The sequence below is a fragment of the Dioscorea cayenensis genome, unplaced genomic scaffold (genome assembly GCF_009730915.1).
Source record: "Dioscorea cayenensis subsp. rotundata cultivar TDr96_F1 unplaced genomic scaffold, TDr96_F1_v2_PseudoChromosome.rev07_lg8_w22 25.fasta BLBR01000064.1, whole genome shotgun sequence".
Taxonomy (NCBI): Eukaryota; Viridiplantae; Streptophyta; class Magnoliopsida; order Dioscoreales; family Dioscoreaceae; genus Dioscorea; species Dioscorea cayenensis.
This window is the reverse complement of record NW_024086455.1, coordinates 10,732-33,021: the sequence shown is the minus strand read 5'-3', so window position 1 is coordinate 33,021 and position 22,290 is coordinate 10,732. Positions and strand designations below refer to the sequence as shown.

At 35.4% G+C, this 22,290-nt stretch overlaps 3 protein-coding genes across 3 annotated transcripts; all 3 read right to left on the bottom strand.

Moving 5' to 3' along the window:
* Positions 1-4,610: 4,610 nt before the first annotated feature.
* On the bottom strand, positions 4,611-7,822 carry LOC120253359. Its single transcript, XM_039261690.1, has 5 exons — positions 7,286-7,822; positions 5,727-7,174; positions 5,334-5,642; positions 5,154-5,259; positions 4,611-5,057 (listed from the first exon to the last, which is right to left on the bottom strand). Exons 1-5 carry the CDS (start codon positions 7,820-7,822, stop codon positions 4,611-4,613), a joined length of 2,847 nt encoding a protein of 948 aa, XP_039117624.1.
* A 4,535-nt stretch (positions 7,823-12,357) lies between these two features.
* LOC120253358 (extensin-like) lies at positions 12,358-13,413 on the bottom strand (the record flags this gene model as incomplete). The annotated part of the gene is made up of 2 exons (XM_039261689.1): positions 12,358-12,801; positions 12,847-13,413. Coding segments are annotated over 2 exons (1,011 nt in total), but the record flags the coding sequence as incomplete, so codon positions are not given.
* A 335-nt stretch (positions 13,414-13,748) lies between these two features.
* LOC120253356 (extensin-1-like) lies at positions 13,749-16,204 on the bottom strand. Its single transcript, XM_039261688.1, is given in 6 exon segments — positions 13,749-14,116; positions 14,635-15,037; positions 15,039-15,127; positions 15,130-15,373; positions 15,375-15,645; positions 15,696-16,204. Coding segments are annotated over 6 exon segments (1,800 nt in total). The 3' UTR covers positions 13,749-13,832.
* Between the last annotated feature and the right edge of the window lie 6,086 nt (positions 16,205-22,290).

Here is a 22,290-nt window from a genome sequence, read left to right as displayed (position 1 = left end):
TTTGCATATCCTCATCTATTGTTTGATATCCAACTAACTTCTCATTGGCCGACTCCTATATCAAAAAACAATTTTTAAAAGAATTAATATAATTTAAAAACAAATTGTGAAGTGATTAAAGAACACTAAAAAACATAGGTATTACCATAATTTGTCTAGTTTCTCATTCATGTGAGACCCATCCTTCTTAGTATGGATTGCTCTAAAAATTCAAAGGCGACCTACTTTTTCACCCTCTGGTAACCTCCTACAAGTAATTGGCCACAAATTAGTTTTGAATCACAAAATATAAACAAGTTTATAGTTACTTACCATTTCTTTTTTCCTTTCTCGCGAAACTCTTCGATCCACAAGTGTGTGTATATTTTTGTTGTTTTCTACTAGCAACCCCAAGTTTTTCGGAATCCGAGATATGACATGCATTTTAAAAATTATAAATAACAAAGATAAGATACTTTTTATTGAAATAAGCAAAAATATTTACGCCAACCTCTCCTTTTCTTTGAATACCAAAAAGTCAACTAATTGTTCCCTATTGCCATCGAATAGTAGCACTTGGATGTTTGTCCTTGTTAGCACTGTAGACTTTCTTCTCGTTTGAAATGTTTTGTTTTCAAATCATGCTTATAATCCCTCCATTTCTTCCCCAAAGATTTGAGCACATACTCTCTTGAAATTTGAAGGGAAAATCTTAACTATATAAAAACATTATAACCCATTTGGATTAGTAATAGAACTTACTAAATTTAAACAATTCAATTATTTGTAAGCATAACATTTGAACCTTTCAGTTAAGTGACTTTACCTCAATAAATTTAAACAATTCATCCTTTAATGTTTTTGGTACTTTATGCCAACTCTCATATTGGAGGCCAATATGTTGGCCTGATCGAGCAAGCATACCTAGAAATGCAGCCAATAATTGTGCTTGGTCCAACTGGTTGTCCTAATTGATTGGAACTTACTAAAAATCCTTTCTTGAGGAGGTAATGTCCATAACTCTTTTATAGTAGTTCTACCCTTTTTCTTTGTTGTCCTTGATTATCAACTACAATAATACATACACATATCAGTAACATATTAAGCATTCATGCAATTATAGTGATTTTTTTAATTTTAGTCTAAAAGCATGGAATTACCTGAATTCAATTCACGGGCTTCATTGATTGGTGAAGATTATCTAATCTTGTGCATGTACATCGGCTGCAACTTGATCATTAAGGTTTGAATCATCCGAGGATGACTGAATAGAGCTATGTGGAGTAACACTAGGTAATGGAGCTGCACCTTTGTAGAACCAACATGGTTTGATGGATTATCGCCGCAAAAATTAGATGTTGTAGCACCACCAACATCACATCCACTCTGCATTGTTAGCGTGAGAGTCGATTGGACAATTTTGATACCTTTCAATTTTTAATCTCCGCATGTTTTCACTTATCTCGCACAAAAGAAAAAAATGACTCATCCTGTGAATTAGATGCAAGCTTGTCAATGATTGCGTAAATTTAAAAATTGAATAACATGCTATATATAGAGTGGCAAAATGGCAAAAACTCTATTCCAAAACAGAGTGGGTTGAACTATTTGCAGCTTATTTGTTCGAGCTACAAAGTCGGGCAGCTAGATGAGAGTTTAGAAGTCTCTTTCGCACTTACTTTGACTTTTGAACTAGTGACTTTTATCTCCAGTGGAAGACATTGTCTACTAACAAATCTATTTTTGAAGACAAGATCAATTTTTCCGAATAATACGTGAACGGCAACAAGTATATATATCATGTTATACCAGCCTACTTTCTCAAGAATTTTGCTATTGTCTACAATGTGGATTCCTAAAACTCAGAAAATCTAGCTTCTCATGAACAAAAATGTTCTTTCAAGAAATGCCCAAAAAGTCCAAGATACTTTGCATCTCATTGTTCATCAAGCAAAATCCAATATTTCTATTAATCACCGTAAAAGGAAAGTTTCATGAGAGTTTCAATAGACTCTATCTTGATACCTTTTGTTATTTCTATGTGAACTTCTTATCTAATAAAGGAAGAGATTCATTAGCTTTGTTAATTAACTATTGGAAGTAGGAACACCAAAAATATAAAGTTGATCATCACCTCTAAAACCTTGAAAGTCTAATGAATCTAAACAAGAAGATAAAAAATAAACCAGGAAATGAAATGCATACCAGTCCCTTGCTGGGTATCCAAAGAATTCAGCAAGTCATGAAAATTAATCAAAGTCCCCTCTTCCTTTCTTGATCTTCTTTAAATTTTCTCCTACATGACATCAAATGAGAGATATCCAACTGTAAGAGAGAATAAAAGATAAAAAATAGGAAGGTGTGGAATAATCAAGTAATTAAGGGACCTTTATCTTGGCTTTTGGTGGCCGAATGGTTTGAAAAAAAAAAAAATTTCTGATAAAGTTTGATAAAGTTTATTCAAAAAGGAGGTAAGCACAGATGATGCCAACATTTTAACTATTTCATTTTCCATACCAATTTAAAAAAAAAATTGACAAATAAAAAAGTAGCAAACCTATTGGCACTTCTTCTAGTATTCAAGGTGGCCGAATGGTTTGATAAAGTTTATTCAAAAAGGAGGTAAGCACATATGATGGAAGTTTCTTAACTGACACTAGTAACAACATACCCCACATGGTGAATACCAGAGCATCCATAATAATCAAATGAAGCATTATACTTAACCAACAATATCCATCCAGCTAAAGGAAAAAACTCCCCCAGTGTCATCTCTTTGAAACTCATCAATGCCAACAAACATTATACATCAATGATAGATGCAAAACAAGAGTTTCATCAGTCAAATCAAATCCATGACAATTCAAGCTGCAGAGTGTGCATTTGAAGGAAATATCTCTTTCAAACAGGCGCACTCATATTTACACTAAAATAACAGATGCACCAAGCAATAAAGGGGATAATGTGAGAGGAAATACATCAACATTTAAAAAAAAAAGAAGCAAAATCTTTAAACATCATCTGCTCCTGATCTACAAACTACTGAGCAATCCTTGTTGCAATTTGATAAATAACTTATTCCAATCAAGTCCTTTTGCACAAAAAACACTCACATTAATGCTGAAAAACATGTGCACCAACTAGCAAGGCATACGAACAATTACATGAAAAAAGTGACAGAAGCATCAAGAGAAACAAAAGCAAATTCTTTGAAATGTTGTACACCAAAAGGCAAGAAAATTATAGACTAATTACTTGATTTGGATGCATAAGGACCACCACTCACCAAAAAAAGTTTTTTCTCAACATGTAAGCATCTTGATCTTCAATTAATTAATTGCCTAAGTTTTTAACTGCTTCTTACACACACAAATATATAGATCGTGTCCTAAAGCTATGGTTATTGCTCAGCTACAGACAGAATTCATGTTAAGACTTCAAACTCTCACATGGAACAAAGAGAATTGAACTTCTGTCTTAATTCATTAAAGATACTCTAATTACTCTCCAAAACATACAGCTAGTTATAGAAATCATACAGCTAGTTGGACCATGCTGCTATTTCTTTTCCAAAACATCATGCAGTCTCTAATTACTCTCCAACAATTACTATTACACACTGCATTAAATCCTTGTGTGCTAAGCATGAATTGCATCAGACATGATCATCACCAAATATGAATTTGCAAGTGGCATGGGCATAATTATTTTGGTTCATACATTCACAACCATGACTGCTGATTTATAATATTAAAAAGACTAATTCAGTGATATGGTGAACCCAGTGATATGAATGCAAAATCATGGAAAAATGAAAAAATCACAAAAACACTCTATCAGGAGGAGAGAGTACAGAATTTTGGATTAGGACCTTCAAAATTCCTTCTCCATGATTAATGTAAAAAGGAGAAATTAAGTAGACATACATTGATTTTCTTTTGTGGACTAAAAACAAGTTATACTGACGAATTAAAGCTGAACTTGAGAATATGCTGCATGATTTAGTGAAATTAATGTTTGGCAACATAATAAAAATATCAATGGTATGACAAATTAAACCAATGTCAAATAAGTACTTGAAACATGTTCATTATTAATTGTTCTAGGTTTCTTAGCCACCGAGAGTGTCTTAGCAAATAACAAAAGGGGACACCTTGTCATGTCCATCACTTCCTCATCCATTAGAAAAGAAACAAACAAGCAAGATATATCATACATATATATATAAATATATTATAAGACTTTTGGTAGCTAGTTCCACTTTTGATTGTTTACTCTACATATACCATCACAAATTATCATTACCATAACAATTACTATTTATACTGATATACAAACTAGTATTAATCTCTAACTTGGAGAACCTAGAAAATAATTAATGCATATAAAAGGGAACATATTTTCAGAATTGAAACTATCAACTTACTAATTTTTTTTGTCAACAATCATAAATGTCATCGTCACCATCTTGACGGGCCCAATGGCAGTCATCATTTGCACTGAAAGTACCCTCATCAATGGAAGGAAAACATTCGGTTGTAGGTCCAAAATCTGCAATTTCATCACCCATGTCGTACACCTCCCTTGGTTGATTGTGTATTACAACGAACCAACCAGGTTCTTTTGGGTCTTCAGAATAAAAAAACTTGCTTCACTTGAGATGAAAGCACATATGGCTCATCCAGAATGTGTTCGCCCGTGTGAATCGTGCGAGAAAAATTAACCATTGTGAACCCATATTTATCATTCTTGACTCCCCTGCTAGTATTCACATCAGCCCAATCACATCGAAATAGCACAACCTTGAACTTGTTGAAATAATCCAACTCAATTATATCAGTCAATATCCCATAATAGTCGACATTTCCTTCTAATGGATTAGCATCCCTTGCACTGGCATAGCTTATCGTGGAAGAGGTAACAAGAACTCCAGAATTTTGTGTTCTTCTACATCTTTCCCGAGATTTTGTATGAAATCGAAATCCATTAATGATGAGGCCTTTATACCTTTTTATAACCCTGTTCGGACCTTTTGCAAGGAATCTAACTTTGTCAACCACATCACTATGTTGAGAAACCTGCTCAAATTGCATGTATTTAATTAAATGTATGTATGTGAATGTACATATATTAATAGGGAATTGATATAGTTAAAAGGTTTTCCAATCGCTTACAGTTTCCCCCAACCACTCATGGAAAGTTTCAGTAAATTTCCTATCAACATCCCGTGCATTTGAACGTCGAGCACGCATTTGATCTCTCAATATATTTTTATACTCACTGCAAGTAAGGATAATACATGTCAACACACTATGCCTAACCAAACAAAAAAAAACCAAAAATGTTTGCCTTACTTCTGGAATGGTTCAATAGCTTCATGGTGTAATAGCACATAACGATGTGCTTGTGCCCATGATCTATCATCCAACTCCACCACCTCAATTTTCCCTATTGGCTCTCCACCACTTTCGAATAAATAACAGCTTCCAATTCTCTCATCATGCACTTGTCTTAGATTTCTCGCAGGTTTATCAAATACAGTTTCAACATCAACCAAATATCTCGAACAAAAAGTTACACATTCTTCTGCTAAATATCCTTCTGCAATAGACCCTTCAGGAAATCTCTTATTTCGGACATAATTTTTTAACTTAAGCAAAAACCTATAACAAATAGTTGAAAACATTAACCCGACGAATTTTGATTGATAAAATATTATAAAAATTATTGGACGAGAAAACTAATACCGTTCGATTGGATACATCCATCGGTAATAAACAGGACCGCCAAGCTTGGCCTCCAATGGAAGATGTATAACTAGGTGCACCATTATAGTGAAGAATGAAGGTGGAAAAATCCTTTCTAAGTGGCATAAAGCTATTGCTGCTCGATCCTGAAGCTTGTCAATGGCTTCCACATTAAGTACCTTACCACAAAGGATTTTGAAAATATTTGAAAGTTCTGAAATGGCAAGAGTCACTTGTTTGGACATGGATGATCGCAAAGCAATTGGAAACAAATCATGTAGTAATATATGATAGTCATGAGATTTTAACCCTTGAAGTTTTCGTTCTTTCTCATTCACAGCTTTGGAAATATTTGAAGAGTATGCATCTGGGACTTTTATATTCCTCAGTACATGACAAAAGAGATCTTTTTCAGCATTGGACATGGAAAAGGATGCCGGTGGTAGTCTTGTATTTCCATTGGAAAGATATTCAGGATGAAGCTCTCGACGAATACCCATTTCCACCAAATCCAGTCTGCTTTTTAAATTGTCTTTAGATTTCCCATCCACATTAAGAATTGTGCCAACAATATTTTCACAAATATTTTTTTCAATGTGCATGAGGTCAAGATTGTGCCGCAATAGATTATGCTCCCAATAAGGTAATTCAAAGAAAATGGATCGCTTCTTCCATAGTATTGCCACATGTGATTCATCTTCTTCTACCTCATCCGCATCATTGTCTATGTCAACATTGGGCTCTTGATGTCGTCTCTTCACTGATGAAGAAGTAGATTTTGATTTCTTCAAATCACTCTTCATCCCTTTTCTATATGTAAATTGCAAGTCTTTTAACATTAACAAAATATCTGATCCAGAAGTAGCCGGAGGAGCTCCACGCATCTCAACTGTTCCATCAAACATATGTTTCTGTGATCTGTATGGATGATCTTTTTGTAACCACCGTCGATGTGCCATGAAACAAAACTTTTTCCCATTAGATAACCATCTTGAAGAAGTTTGCGCTGCACAACACGGACATGCATATTTTCCTTTGGTGCTCCAACCTGATAAATTTGCGTAAGCAGGAAAATCATTGATAGTCCATAATAAAACAGCCCTAAGCTGAAAATTCTTTCTCACTGATGCATCAAATGTCTCAACACCGACCCACAATTGCTTTAACTCTTTAATGAGAGGTTGCAAGTAGATGTCGATATCATTTCCAGGACCTTTGTCGCCTGGAATAATCATTGATAAGATGAAAGAAGGTTGCTTCATCCCAATCCATGGCGGCAAATTATAAGGAATCAAGACTACTGGCCAAGTACTATAAGAAGTACTTAAAATCTTGAATGGGTTAAATCCATCTGAGGAAAGCCCAAGCCTAACATTTCGTGGTTCACAAGCAAAATCTGGATATCTTGCATCAAAAGATTTCCATGCCTGAGCATCGGCAGGGTGTCTCTAACGGCCATCATTTGTTCGACCAACAGCATGGCAAACCATATCATCTGAAGTCTTAGAAGACATGAAAATCCTCTACAGTCGTGGTATTAGAGGGAAATACCGTAATACCTTTGCATGTCTCTTACGAACGGTATCACCATCACCATCCACAGAATGTTCGGGATCATTCGACACCCAGCGAGAACGGCCACACACATGACAAGATTGTTGATGTTCATTAAGCTCCCAATACAGCATGCAGTCATTAGGGCAACTATGAATTTTTTCATACCCAAGACCCAAATCCTTGATGACTTTTTTGGACTCATGACTACTTCTAGGAATAGCAGCTAAGGGAAAGAACTCTTTTAGAAATTCAATCAACAAATCGAGTCCTTTTCCAGTCATTCCAGACATGCATTTCAGATGAAACAGGCGAATGCAAAAATATAATCTAGAATGCTTTGATCCCTCATAAAGGTTTTCATTCATTTCTGTTAGCAACTTATAAAACTTTGCAGCTTCCTCTGAAGGTTGCTCGTCATCTACCCCCTTGTAAGTTCCATCCCCAATATTCACTTCTACATCAATTTCACAGATATTAGGATCCGAATTCCCTTCATCAACTTGATGCATGTTAAGAGCATCCCTTAATAATTCATCCATGCCATCTTTCCTAACTTGAGAGATTGTATTACGAGAAATTGAAGCATCTCTGAAAGTGGTTGTTGTATTAGTAGTGGGAGATGGAACATGTTCTCCATGGAAAAACCAACATGTATATCTTTGTAGAATTCCATCACATATTAAATGTTCAAGCACTACTTCACGGGTTCGCCAATGAATATTCACACATTTTACGCAAGGGCATACAATCATACCATCTTGACTTGCGTTATCGAATGCAAACTTAAGAAATTCTTCCACACCATGTTCATATTCTTGGCTCAACCTTGACTTATGCATCCAACACTTATTCATTTCTGCTTAATGTATAAAAATAAAAATTGGATACTTAATAATTATATGTTCATGTGTAGCGAAGATTAAATATTAATTATTATAAAAGAGAAATCCCTACCTTGCAATTAATGTTATGTATGTATATCCCATACAATGCACAATTTAAAACTGATTTAATATGCAATGCATTTGCCCTAGTATCCAAATCAACCCAATTTAATATGCAATGCATCTGCCCTACTACAAACAAGAGTTTGCATCTAATTTTCTATTAGGATCATTAAATAAAGAAATGGGATGTAAGTTGTTTGCCTACTTTACTAGACTAGTTTTATTTCCCATTAAAAATCAAGAAATGGGATGCAAGTTGTTTGCCTACTTTACTAGACTAGTTTTATTTCCCATTAAAAATCTTGTTGAGTTTGCTAAGCAGAACATGGGGTTGATAATTGCAAAACCTAGTTAATATATACAATTTAAGCATTTCAGATCAAACTTAACAAAGATTTTTTAATAAACATTCAGATATATATATATATACACATTCAGATAATTGCAAAACCTAGTTAATATAAACAATTTAACCATTTCAGATCATGGGGTTGATAATTGCAAAACCTAGTTAATATAAACAATTTAAGCATTTCGGATCAAACTTAACAAACATTTTTTTAAAAACATTCAGATATATATATATACATTCAGATAATTGCAAAACCTAGTTAATATAAACAATTTAACCATTTCCAATCATGGGGTTGATAATTGCAAAACCAAGTTAATATAAACAATTTAAGCATTTTAGATCAAACTTAACAAATATTTTTTAATAAACATTCAGATATATATATATATATATATATACCTTCCAATTGTATGTCCCTAGCCGGTTATGTGTCTTAGCAAACCATTGACAACATCAACAATTCTTGAAGTTTCAAAGATGACCTACAATCAGAAAAAATTAAGGGATTAACAAATATAGATTAACATGCCAAAAAATTAAAATGAAAAAAAGAAAAAAAGATTGGCATGTTGACTTATATACAAAACGGACACAATCTATATTTTCTAATTCCTTAAAACCATACCAAAATCTCATCAAAAACAGAATTCAAACTCAAATTAAAGCCCCACTAAAGGAAACTGAATACCCAAACCCTAGTACAAAGCAAGGGTTACAACCAATTAGTGAAAGATAAACATATTAATTAAGACATACGAACCGCAAAGTAATATCCAATCTCATCATTTGCTTCTTCTTTATGGGTGTGTTCATTTTTCAAAGGCAAACTGATTTTATCTAATGAAATAAGTCCAGCAAACTTATTTTATTTAAGGAAATCAGTTCAGCAACAAGAAACAATTGTTTGATCTTCATAGGAGAGACTCCTTAAAAAAAAAGTTAAGTGATAAATCACAAAGAAATGAAACTTAACTAAACTAGCAAAATAGAACAGATGAGGGGGAGCAAGAACTTACCAAGCCTTTCAAATTGAAACTTGTCGCCTGTTATAGCATTGCCTAGGACAGGTACAGCATATGCATTTTGTATCACTTCCTTAGAATGTGCAGATTATATCAATGTCAACCTTATAAATGTGCAGATTATATCAATGTCAACCTTTCTCTTGAGGAAAACTTGAGGATCATCCAGAAAAAAAATAGTGTATGCTTCAAGATGATGGCAATCTGGTATAAGGTATAGACATCAGTTCAGTACAAGCATACGGATGGTAATAAACTGTTAAGTGTTTGAATAACCAAGTGGCAATTACTTATATGCAATTGGTAGGCTAACCAATCAAAATCAGAGATTAGCAGTGGAGAAAAAACAGATTAGATATTTTAGACAGAAATTTGAGCAAGAATTTAAGTTATGTTGATACCAAACCTTAGAAAGATGCATCATATAGTGTCTAGGTGGAGATCCTAGATATTTTGTTACATAGAAAGAGGCATTACCTAATCGACAGCAGGTCCTCCAACTTTCAGCGGATTTTGGAACACGGAAAAACAACTTACTTAAAGAATCATGTAGAGAGGACTGGCGAAAGGAAACTTAAGTGATGGCCTTTTGTGTTTGGGAGAGAATAATTTCTCAAATAACCTCACTTCCACCTTGACAAGTTCAACACACGAAGTGAGCAACCCAGCAGAGAGAACACCACATTTGAAGAAGTGAAACAAAGAAAGCAATTTCTAGATTTCAAGAAAATCTGAAATTGGCCCGAACTTAGAAAGAATGGAAGAGCCGAGCAAATGGGTTTGAGGGTCTTCGTCGTCGAAGAATACACGATCGGGGCAGTGCAGTGAAAGAACAATCGTGACGAATCCTGTGAGGGGACGGAAGCGATCAGGGAAAGCAAAGGCTGGGTAAAAACTCCCATGAGAATGCAAGTAAAAACTCCCGCGAGATGGGAAGCAAGACTTTGAGGCAGGCGAGCAGATTGTCTCTGGGAGAAGAGAAGCTCCCACGGACCTGGTGAAGCAGACAAGGGGTGAAATATATTAAGTAATTAAGTATTTAGGAAAAATAACTCTCCCGGTTTAAAATATAAGCGGTAACAATAATAAACTAAAGGCATTTATTGTTATAAGCCACTATTAAAACTCGCCATGTTTTTGTTGGCGGGGAGATCGGCGATCGACGTTTTAAGTCGCGCCTGATGTTTATAATGTCGGTTTTAATAAATGCGTATAAGATAACCGCGACATAGTTGGTGTCCAATTAATGTTATATCCACACATTTAAAATTAGATAGTGGGACCAAATTCAAAGCTTGAAGATCGGGATCTGATTTGGGTCCATTCAAAACTTGAATATAATGAGGTATACTGGCGATTATAAGCGTTAGTTGTGTGCGTCTGGCTGTGCATATAGATCGCTATATCACTCACATGATAATGATTACTTGACTGACGAATAGAGGTATAAAATGAAAACACATCATGTCAGCATCGCCTCTCACTGCGTAGTGATTGGCAGCACGGATAGGTCCTCCGTAAGAGGATGTCACCGGAATGCTGGTGTTTTTTCGTTAATCATGATTGATGGTAATGACAACAGATCTGGTAATTTCTGAGATTATTCAGTGAATTGATTGTTGCAAAAGATCTTGGTGAGTAAAGCTTGTGTGTCTCTGAATTGCTCCAGAATTTATCCGTTGCACATCTCCTCAATGAAGGAGAGGCTTCCATAAACATCAAGTTTTCTTATTTCCCTTTTATCTTCAAGCAGCAGAGATAACTGACATTTTACTCTGCATGTCTTCTTCCTCTATCAGATGAAAAACTCACTTCTGACAAAGAATGTCAGATAAATCGTGGCCATTCATAATGGGCATGTGGAGTTTTGCTTGACAGCGATCCCATTGCCATTATTATGTGTATATATTATATCTTTGTTTTGAGAAACCATGCATCAAGATTTTCATCAATAAATGGATATACATATATGCTTTAAGGTGAACTCATGCTGCTTTATTATTGAAGAAGAGCACTAAACGCTGCAAGACCTAATGACAAACAAATATGGCTAAGTAAATACATATAAGAAATACAAGAATATAAATATTATACTTCACAAACAAACAAAAAGAAAAAAACAATGGCCACTCAAACCCTAATTTTCACCATCCTTCTTCCACACCTAGTGGGGTCCTTGGTACGTATATATGATCTGCATCTCTTCTAGACTTGGCAAACAGAATGAAGTGTAAGATGACTAAAACCAAAGACCATGAGCTTGTGCTGTCAACGCTGGAAGAGCTGTCCACACTTATGCTCAGAAGATTATTCCACGATTTAGACAAGAACTTGGCTCTTCTCCAAGAAACCTTTGCTTTGTTGGAAGTGGAACCTGCAAATAAGATAATTGTTAACTTTGAGATGATGAAAAATAGTGTACCAATTTGGGAAATTAATCAACTTAGTAGTTTAGAAAAAAGTTTCAGTGACGGAATTATACCTAGTAATGAATGGGAGGTGGTGGGGATGCGTAGATGTATGTTGGAGGAGGAGACGGTGAAGGTGGGGGTGGTGACTTGTAATGGTAGGGAGGTGGAGGAGATGGGGAAGGTGGGGGTGGTGAATTGTAATGGTAGGGAGGTGGTGGAGATGAGGAAGGTGGGGGTGGTGACTTGTAATGGTAGGGAGGTGGTGGAGATGGGGAAGGCAGGGGGTGGAGATTTGTAATGGTAGGGAGGTGGAGGAGATGGCGATGGAGGTGGAGGAGATTAGTAGTGGTAGGGAGGTGGGGAGACGGAGATGGTGGTGGAGGTGAGTTGTAGAGATAGGGGTGGTGGGGAGATGGAGATGGTGGTGGAGGAGACTTGTAGTGATAGGGGTGGTGGAGGGGATGGTGATGGTGGTGGAGGAGACTTGTAGTAGTAAGGTGGTGGAGGGGATGGTGATGGTGGAGGAGGAGACTTGTAGTAGTAAGGTGGTGGAGGAGATGGGGACGGTGGAGGGGTGACTTGTAGTAGTAAGGGAGGTGGTGGAGATGGGGATGGTGGTGGAGGTGATTTGTAATAGTAGGGTGGTGGAGGAGATGGCGATGGTGGAGGAGGAGATTTGTAGTAGGGTGGTGGAGGGATGGGTGAAGGTGGTGGTGGTGATTTGGAGTAGTAGGGTGGTGGAGGGGATGGTGAAGGTGGTGGTGGTGATTTGTAGTAGTAGGGGTGGTGGAGGGATGGTGATGGTGGTGGTGGTGACTGGTAGTAGGGTGGTGGAGGGGATGGTGATGGTGGAGGAGGTGACTTGTAGTAGTAAGGAGGTGGTGGTGAGGGTGATGGTGGAGGAGGTGACTTTGTAGTAGTAAGGAGGTGGTGGGTGATGGGTGATGGTGGGAGGAGGAGATTTGTAGTAGTAAGGAGGTGGTGGGGATGGTGATGGTGGAGGAGGAGATTTGTAGTAATAGGGTGGTGGAGGAGACGGCGATGGAGGTGGTGGGGACTTGTAATAGTAGGGTGGTGGGGGAGAAGGTGATGGAGGAGGTGGGGATTTGTAGTAGTAAGGTGGTGGGGGAGAAGGTGAGGGAGGTGGTGGAGAGTTGTAATAGTAGGGAGGAGGAGGAGATGGTGAGGGAGGTGGTGGGGACTTGTAATAGTAGGGAGGAGGAGGAGGATGGTGAGGGAGGTGGTGGGGACTTGTAATAGTAGGGAGGAGGAGGAGATGGTGAGGGAGGTGGTGGGGACTTGTAATAGTATGGTGGTGGAGGAGATGGTGAAGGAGGTGGTGGGGACTTGTAATAATAAGGTGGTGGTGGAGATGGTGAGGGTGGTGGAGGAGACTTATAGTAGTAAGGTGGAATAGAAGGTGGGTTCTTTGGTGGTGGTGGAGATGTATAAATGATACGGTGGAGGCAATGACTTCGGTGGTGGAGGAGAAAGTATAATGATACGGTGGAGGCAATGACTTCGGTGGCGGAGGAGATGTGTAGTGATATGGTGGTGGCAATGACTTTGGTGGTGGAGGAGATGTATAGTGATACGGTGGAGGCAATGACTTCGGTGGTGGAGGAGATGTATAATGATAAGGTGGTGGCAAAGACTTCGGTGGTGGAGGAGAAGTATAATGATAAGGTGGAGACCAAGACTTCACCGGTGGAGGAGGAGAGTTATAGTAATAGGGTGGTGTTGGAGAGGGTGTCTGATGATGGTGGTGATGGTGGTGGTGGTTGTGGTGGTTGTGGTGATGGTGCTCACAATGCTCATAGGGTTTCTCTGGTGCAAAGGCAAGTGGCTTTGGCCCTTAGGACCACCTCCTCATGGGACTTAGAATACACGTTCAGGGGAGCACACTCGTTGAGTTTTGTAGGCTTGTTGCAAGTGGAACCCTTTGGCGCAGCATGGAGATAAACCTTGCATCCCTTGGCTCCATGTTCCCAATACGGATACCCTTCAACTGTGACAATGTATTTGCCATGGCCTTTAGTTTCACCGTATGCTTCATACTTCTTGTTGCCTGCCTCACATGTCACCTTCACTATGGCGCCTGTTTCCATATGGTAAGGGTAGTTAGTAAGCTGTCTAGTTTAATTAAAACCATTTGGATTGCATGAAAGTGAGCGAAAGGATCATAGCAAAAAGAAGGACATTATTAGTGCCCACTATCACTGACTTTTTTGGGTGTTTATTAGATATACATGGGACCCAAGACTCTAGCTCAGCCATTCCATGTGGTTTTATCCTTTAAAGAGATGGATGTCTGCTAGCTTTTTCTCAAATAATTGAACCAAAGGTCTATCCACACCAACTTTTGTTTCTAATTGTTTGAATTATTTGGACACACGGTACTTTTTGGTTAACATAGTTATATGTGAATCATTAACATAGAAAGATAAAGTAGGATTAGTTATTCAAAACTGTTAACACCAAACACAACATTCAGGTCATTTGACTTTGTAACACTCCATGTTTGCTAATCAGACCAGTAAGAAAAAAATTTGTTTTTCTAATGTGAAAAAAATGAAGTAAATTAAAGGAATTCATGCCAAAATTTCTAACAATCACCTGCGAAGAGCTTCTTCTTGTAAGACTCCTTTGGGTTCTCCCAATTGTAGCACTTGTAACAGTAGACTCTTCCTACAACCTTGAGAATTGGCTCATGGTGATATGGTGGTGGGGGTGACGTGTAATAATATGGTGGTGGAGGTGATTTCACCGGAGGAGGTGGGGAATGATAATAGTAAGGTGGTGGTGGGGACTTCACAGGAGGAGGTGGGGAGTGATAATAGTAAGGTGGTGGTGGTGACTTCACCGGAGGTGGTGGGGAGTTATAGTAGTACGGTGGTGGTGGCGATTTCACCGGAGGAGGTGGGGAGTGATAGTAGTAAGGTGGTGGTGGTGACTTCACCGGAGGAGGTGGGGAGTGATAGTAGTACGGTGGTGGTGGTGACTTCACCGGAGGAGGTGGGGGAGTGATAGTAGTACGGTGGTGGCGGAGATTTAACCGGAGGAGGTGGGGAGTGATAATAGTAAGGTGGTGGCGGAGACTTCACCGAGGAGGTGGGGAGTGATAATAGTAAGGTGGTGGCGGAGACTTCACCGGAGGAGGTGGGGAGTGATAGTAGTACGGTGGTGGCGGAGATTTCACCGGAGGAGGTGGGGAGTGATAGTAGTAAGGTGGTGGCGGAGACTTCACCGGAGGAGGTGGGGAGTTATAGTAGTACGGTGGTGGTGGCGACTTCACCGGCGGAGGAGGGGAGTGATAGTAGTAGGGTGGTGGCGGAGACTTCACCGGAGGAGGTGGGGGAGTGATAGTAGTACGGTGGTGGTGGTGACTTCACCGGAGGAGGTGGGGAGTGATAGTAGTACGGTGGTGGCGGAGATTTAACCGGAGGAGGTGGGGAGTGATAATAGTAAGGTGGTGGCGGAGACTTCACCGGAGGAGGTGGGGAGTGATAATAGTAAGGTGGTGGCGGAGACTTCACCGGAGGAGGTGGGGAGTGATAGTAGTACGGTGGTGGCGGAGATTTCACCGGAGGAGGTGGGGGAGTGATAGTAGTAAGGTGGTGGCGGAGACTTCACCGGAGGAGGTGGGGGAGTTATAGTAGTACGGTGGTGGTGGCGACTTCACCGGCGGAGGAGGGGAGTGATAGTAGTAAGGTGGTGGCGGAGACTTCACCGGAGGAGGTGGAGAGTGATAATAGTAAGGTGGTGGTGGAGATTTCACCGGAGGAGGTGGGGAGTGATAATAGTATGGTGGTGGTGGAGATTTCACCGGAGGAGGTGGAGAGTGATAATAATAAGGTGGTGGAGGTGAGGGAGAAGGTGGTGGTGGAGATTTATAGTGGTAAGGTGGTGGAGGTGACGGCGAAGGTGGTGGTGGAGACTTGTATTCATAAGGTGGTGGAGGAGACGGTGATGGTGGTGGTGGTGACTTGTATTCATAAGGTGGCGGCGGCGACGGTGACGGCGGTGGTGGTGATTTATAAACATAAGGAGGAGGTGGTGAAGCATAAATGTAAGGAGGATCAGCAAAGACTTGAGCTACATTACTTGAAACAAGCACTGCGACAAAGGCAAAGGCAAAGGCCGGCCATAGACGACCCCCCGGAGGGTCGCCGGAATGTAAGCTCATAGCTCGCCGGAGCAAGTATGAACAAGTAGAACTGAGTTCCTTAAGAAGGGAATACAAGGAGAGGTGTGACTGTGAGTCCTATCCAAAGAGTAGTAATATTTATAATGAAAGATGTTTGTTACAACTTAAGAAAAACAGCTGTGAAGTAAGACTTATGATGACAGAGAGGAATTTGATTATGGTTTCATGATTAACTTTTTAATTTGCTTACTGTGAATTAGGTGGCTTTTGTTTATATTTTTTTCTATGGTTGTGGCCTATATTGCTTTTCACTTTAGCATTTGGTCTGTTTAATATATAGAAAAAATTAAAGACTATCTATGTGTCTTCTTTTTTGGAAATATATGTATGTATTGATGATGGTGATTATTATTTGTGATAATGATTAATGACACTACTCACTCACAAATTTGTAGACACTTTTTCTTTAAGTCATTGTTTTAAATTAAATGACAGTACTTAATTTTCTTTTGTTTGGCATGAGTTATTTTCTTTTTATGAGTGATATTTGTCTTGTTATCTTCTTTCTTTTTTGTTTTGTTAACAATTTATTAAAAGTTAAGATTTGATTTGTTTTTTTTATTTTTTTAACATTGTAAAAATCTTGGGTAGGGTTGAAGTAAGAATAAATTAATAATGATCTTCTCAGACATAGATCTAAACATGTTATAAATATGTGATTTATGTTTTTACATTGTTACACTATTAAATATATGAAAGTAAGGCAGGGTTTCCAAGAAGGTCTTTAGGGCTAGTATTGCACCTTACACACATGCATATATTATATTTTAAGCTTAAAAGAAGGGAAGAACCACATTGCACCCCAAAATGGACTAACAAAAGCCACCAACCAATCAATTATTCATTTCATCTCTATAATTCACAGAATGAACCTGGTGAACTCAATAGGGACCACCTATTCCCCATTCAAAGTTCAGAAAGTACAGGAATCAAGGGAAATTTACAGGGATTATTAATGGGGAGTAAAATAATTAAAAAAAAAATGAGCAATGGGAATTGTAATTTGAAGGCGGCATTTAATTTGAGTTATGATTTCAATCATATTTAATTTGAGTGTAACATTCAAAGTCTATGCACAAATATTAAGAGTTTGTTTTGTTTGTTTTCACCGAGAAAAATGGGAATTGATTTGCTCCAGTCTTATACGTTTCTCTTTACAAATGTTCTTTCTTTGTTTTCATGTGTATTTTAAAAAATTTATAAATATATTAATTAATTAATTTACTTTTATATTTCTTATATTTTTACTTTTTATAACATTTTTCTTAAAAAAAAAAATGAATTTTTTAAAAAAAAATCAATATTTAAAAATTAATATGATTTTTTTATAAAGTAGTTGGGTTAGATCATGATTTAAACTAAATTAAGATTAATCGGACCTATAAACAACTAATGATATAATTTAATATATTTTAGAGTTTTATTATGATAAATAAATGACTATACCAGATTGAGCTACTACCATTATATTTAATTTTCAACATAATTATAAAAAAATTGTTCCTCTTTTGCATGTAATTTTTCTCAATTTTCTCAATTTTATATTTTTATTTTATTTTATTTCTATTTATTATCATTCATTAATCTAGTTATGTCTAAAAAAACAAGAAAACATGATAAGGAAGATTGAATATTTAATTGGGCCTATCTAATGTCGAAACTTTTTTTGTTTTGTTTTTACATTACTAATATACAAAGACCAAGATTCTTTGTGTAGTGGTCATTAATAATAAAGGGGTATAATCCAAACTTAGACAAATAATTAATCCAATTTAGCTAAAAATATATATTTGAAAATTAAATCAGATAAATTGAGTAAGTGCCTAGTCACATCAAGAGATATAAATTTCAATGTAGCTTGTATGTGTTGTATTTCACTTGGGCATCTTATTTCTATTTTCTAGTACCCAAAAGAAAAATATACACTCAAAATGTTTGAATTATGCAAACATTCATGTGACTTTATGGAGACAGGTACAGATTAGCGCACTATATGCATCGCTTTCTAGACTTACTTTTCTTTTTCTTTTTTTCATTTTTTCCCATTTCAAAAGGATAATTAAGAAAGCAACTTGTGTATTTTTTTCTTTAAAATATATATATAAATCAACATGAAATAAAATAAAAAAATAATAATTTGTTATGATAAAAAAATAAAAGTAAACAAGAGAAAAGATTGTAATAGCATGAGAAAATAAGTAGAATTTCTGCAACAATCGTTTGGTTTATTGACATCGGGCCTCGTGGTTAGCGCTTCGAGTGTCGAGGTGCTTTTCGAGTCGATCACATCTGAGGTGAGGCGGCGGTTCAGGTGGCTGGCTCACGCGTCGTCACGGGTTTTAGCCTGTCGACTTTTCAAAAATAAAAATAAAAATAAAAATAAGTAGAATTTGAAAATTTTTATTTAGTCACTGCTGTAACAAGCAACCGGTAAGTCATTTAATGCTTAATCAAAAATTTAAAAAAATTTAACTATCTTTTTAATACATGGTTGGGCATAACAAAGTATATGTGCTGGTGTATTCACATTGTAAAAACATATTTTTATACTAAATTTAATTTATTATAATATATATTTGAATTTATTATATTATTTTATATATTAAATTTAATTTTCAATAAATTAATGTTTTATCAATTTTATTATGTAAAAATCATATACTAAGATGATTCCTTTATAAACTAATCAGTGCAAATCCTAAAATGATCACATCATGCAGATTATTCTTTTCTCCCGTATATAGAATTAATTTTTTTGTTTTTAAGTAAAAAGTGTAACATCACTAAATTATTTCATTATTTTTTATATTTACAAGTAAAATGGCAACACATAAACATGATCTACACCACTTCAAAATTTAAATAAATTTATAATTGTTTTTTAAAATATATTATCATCTCTCAAATATATATACACACACAATGCAAGTCAAACACGGCAAAAAGCATTGAATCAAGCTATGTACAAATAAATGCATCTCTTTCTAGGGTTAGGGTTGGAAGGTTGCAAGAAAGCCAATTTATTGGGACAATCTCCTCATCAAAAGTTTCATTGGGAACAGTTGTGCCGAGTTCCATTGATAGTTGCACTTATTTTTTGTTTGTCCTTACTACTTTGCCACTTGTTCTTATATGTCTTCCCTTACTTACATACACTATAATTTCTAGAATAACACGCTTCTCTTCATGGCTAATAATTTTATTTTATTTTTATAAAAAAAAATATAATGTTAAAATATGTTATTACATTATCACTAAGATTGGTTCATATGGTAGTCATTATGTCATTTAAGTAACAAGTTTCAAATTTAAATAAGTATGGGCAAAAATACTAATTGGAAAACATTTATTTCTTATTTTAAAAAGCTCTCATTACTTCATAATCGATATACTTTATCATAAGAAACCGATGAGTAAAAAAAATTATTATTTCTTTTTCAAATTTTAAATTTTTGATCAGTGAAAACTCAAAATCTTATCAATGTGGTAATATATATATATATATATATATATATAAGTAAAAAAATAAAGTTATATTTATATTTAATTACTGAATGAGAACCGCACAGGACTTGATCACAAATAATTTGATTGCTTTAATAGCCATCGTACTAAAAAATAATATCTCATGCACATGGTTAAGAATTTGAAAGGTCCTACATTTATGTACTCATGCATGAAATGGAGGGGACCTAATCAATGATTCTGACTAGAGAGGCTTCTATTGTTCTTTTTATTGATTGATGAGGAGAGCTTTGTATTGGACGTTTTTATTTATTTGTTTTCTTAATTTTTGGAAAATTAACTATTAGTCGATGCAACTTTTATTTATTCTAATAAGTAATTCGAGTGCAAAAATTATCCTATGTGATCTTTTTAAGCCTACGATCGGGTTTAATTTCATTCTCTTGTCGTTATTAAAAAGTTCAAATTCCATTCGACCAATCGTACAATTTGAATAAGCTATGAATAATAAGCAAATCGTTAAAAATAAAAAGTAGCTAAAATTGAAAGTGATATAAAAATAATAAATTCAAGTCTTAAAATCAAAGAGTAAAATTAATTAAAAATTAGGCAATGACATAAGTATGAGAAGTTATTTAGCGATTGGATTTAAAAAGTAATTCTAAAAATTGATTAATTTTTCATGATTAAATGGTTTTTACACCAGTAAAGTGTTTGTACTCTTTTTGAGTAATTCTTATTTTTATTGCAGTTTTAATTGTCTGATTAAACTATTTCTATAATATTGTGAATGTCCAGTAGATATGTTATTCAATTATTGTGGATGTATTACAAGTTAAAAATAATGGATGATTAGCTTGTTCCCATAACCCACTGAGCTTTATCTTTTTACCTGTCTATTTATAAATATTTTATTTATTATTTTTTAATAATTAGATATCAGAATAAATGTTCAAAAAAATTTTAATTTTACTCCTTCGATAGAGATATTAATCGGTGTTTTACTATATTTATTAAAAGAAAACTATACAATAAAAATATATTCTTCATTAGTAAAACTAAACTCATCAAAAACTCTATTGCCTACCAACCTCCATTATAGTGATAATGTGATTTGTTTATTAACTATAAATATATATATAATAATAATAAGGTAGAAATAAGTTTTAATTTTATCAAATATCGCTGTTTATCAACCTAATTCAAATCAAATGAATAATGTACTACTAATTTATCATGTGAGTTTTATTTAATGACAAGAGAGAGAAGATGCCGGCTTTGATGGGAGTAAGATGGGGACATGTAATGTTGTGAGTTGATGAGGGAGGAGACGTGATGCAATTGCTAATCACATGCCCTACACTTTCTAGTACAATCATTATTATATATATATATATATGTAAAGAATATATATATTATATTAATTTCATGGAATATTCAACTCAGAATTATGGAACCCGGTTCACAGAAATCTAGCTGGAACATTTTTCAAAAATAAAAATGAACATATATAATATACATATAAATGGCTAATGGACAGCAACTACAATTTAACTGAAAATAATTGGTAATTTACAAAAATAAAGGGGGACTAATAAATAATTATCCTCTAAAGACTATTTATTATATTTTTAAGTCAAAATATTAACTTTGATCATAAATTAAATACCTCCATTTATTATTTTGAATATATATATTTATAAGAAAAAAAAAGCAATGTCCGAAGATGCATCATCTTACAAAATTTTAGAACCGCATAAAATGATTTTTATTATTATCGAAAAAATAAAAATAAATAGGAAGAGGGAGAGTTGGTAGGGAGTGATGATGAGGATTGGGATGGAAAAAGACAAAGTGACTCGTGAGAGTGGGACACAGCTAATGGACACGTGGCAACAAGCTGTCTACATGTGGGAAGATGCATGGTGCGTGTTTGCTTACATTGACCCGTTCTTTCCGCTTACTCGCTCAGCTCAGCCGCCTCACAATTTCACATTAATTAATAAATAAGAGTCCATGTCCTATATTATTATTCATGCCAGCTATATACTATGTATCTATCTATTTCTTATCCTTTCCTTTGTTTTCTATGACTTCTCTACCCTTTGACTTTTCTTTTATTTTTATTTTTTATTTTTCATGATATATATAAGGGTAAATTATAGAAATAGTAATCTAACTATATTCTATGTGAATAACTGAATCATAAAATTTTTTAATTAATTACAATAATTACATTCCTATTTGAATCATTGAATTATAAAATTTTTTTATTAAATATCATAGATTCGTATTAAATTAAATCATTCAGATTAACTCCATTAATGACATATTAAGATGGCATGCCATGTCATGCTCCCTTACCACATTAACATGCCATGTGAATAAAAACTCATTTTACCTTAAAGATTGTCAACTCTTATAATTAATTCTTCATAACGTAATTTAATTTCTAAATTTTTTATTTTTTATTTTTAATTAGATAGCTTGATATCCCTTATTTAATTTAGTTTTTCATCCAAATAACATACTATTATGATAAATGCATGACATAACATGACATACCATATTAGTAAATCATTAATGGAGTTAGCCTGAGT

Bases quoted from the DNA above. Each gene is read 5' to 3' on its own strand.
- LOC120253359 (XM_039261690.1), bottom strand. From the start codon at position 7,822: ATGGATGAATTATTAAGGGATGCTCTTAACATGCATCAAGTTGATGAA. The intron at 5,643-5,726 runs GTATTAGTTTTC...TATTTGTTATAG, and splicing joins TGGATGTATCCAATCGAACG to GTTTTTGCTTAAGTTAAAAA. The intron at 5,260-5,333 runs GTAAGGCAAACA...CCTTACTTGCAG, and splicing joins GCTATTGAACCATTCCAGAA to TGAGTATAAAAATATATTGA.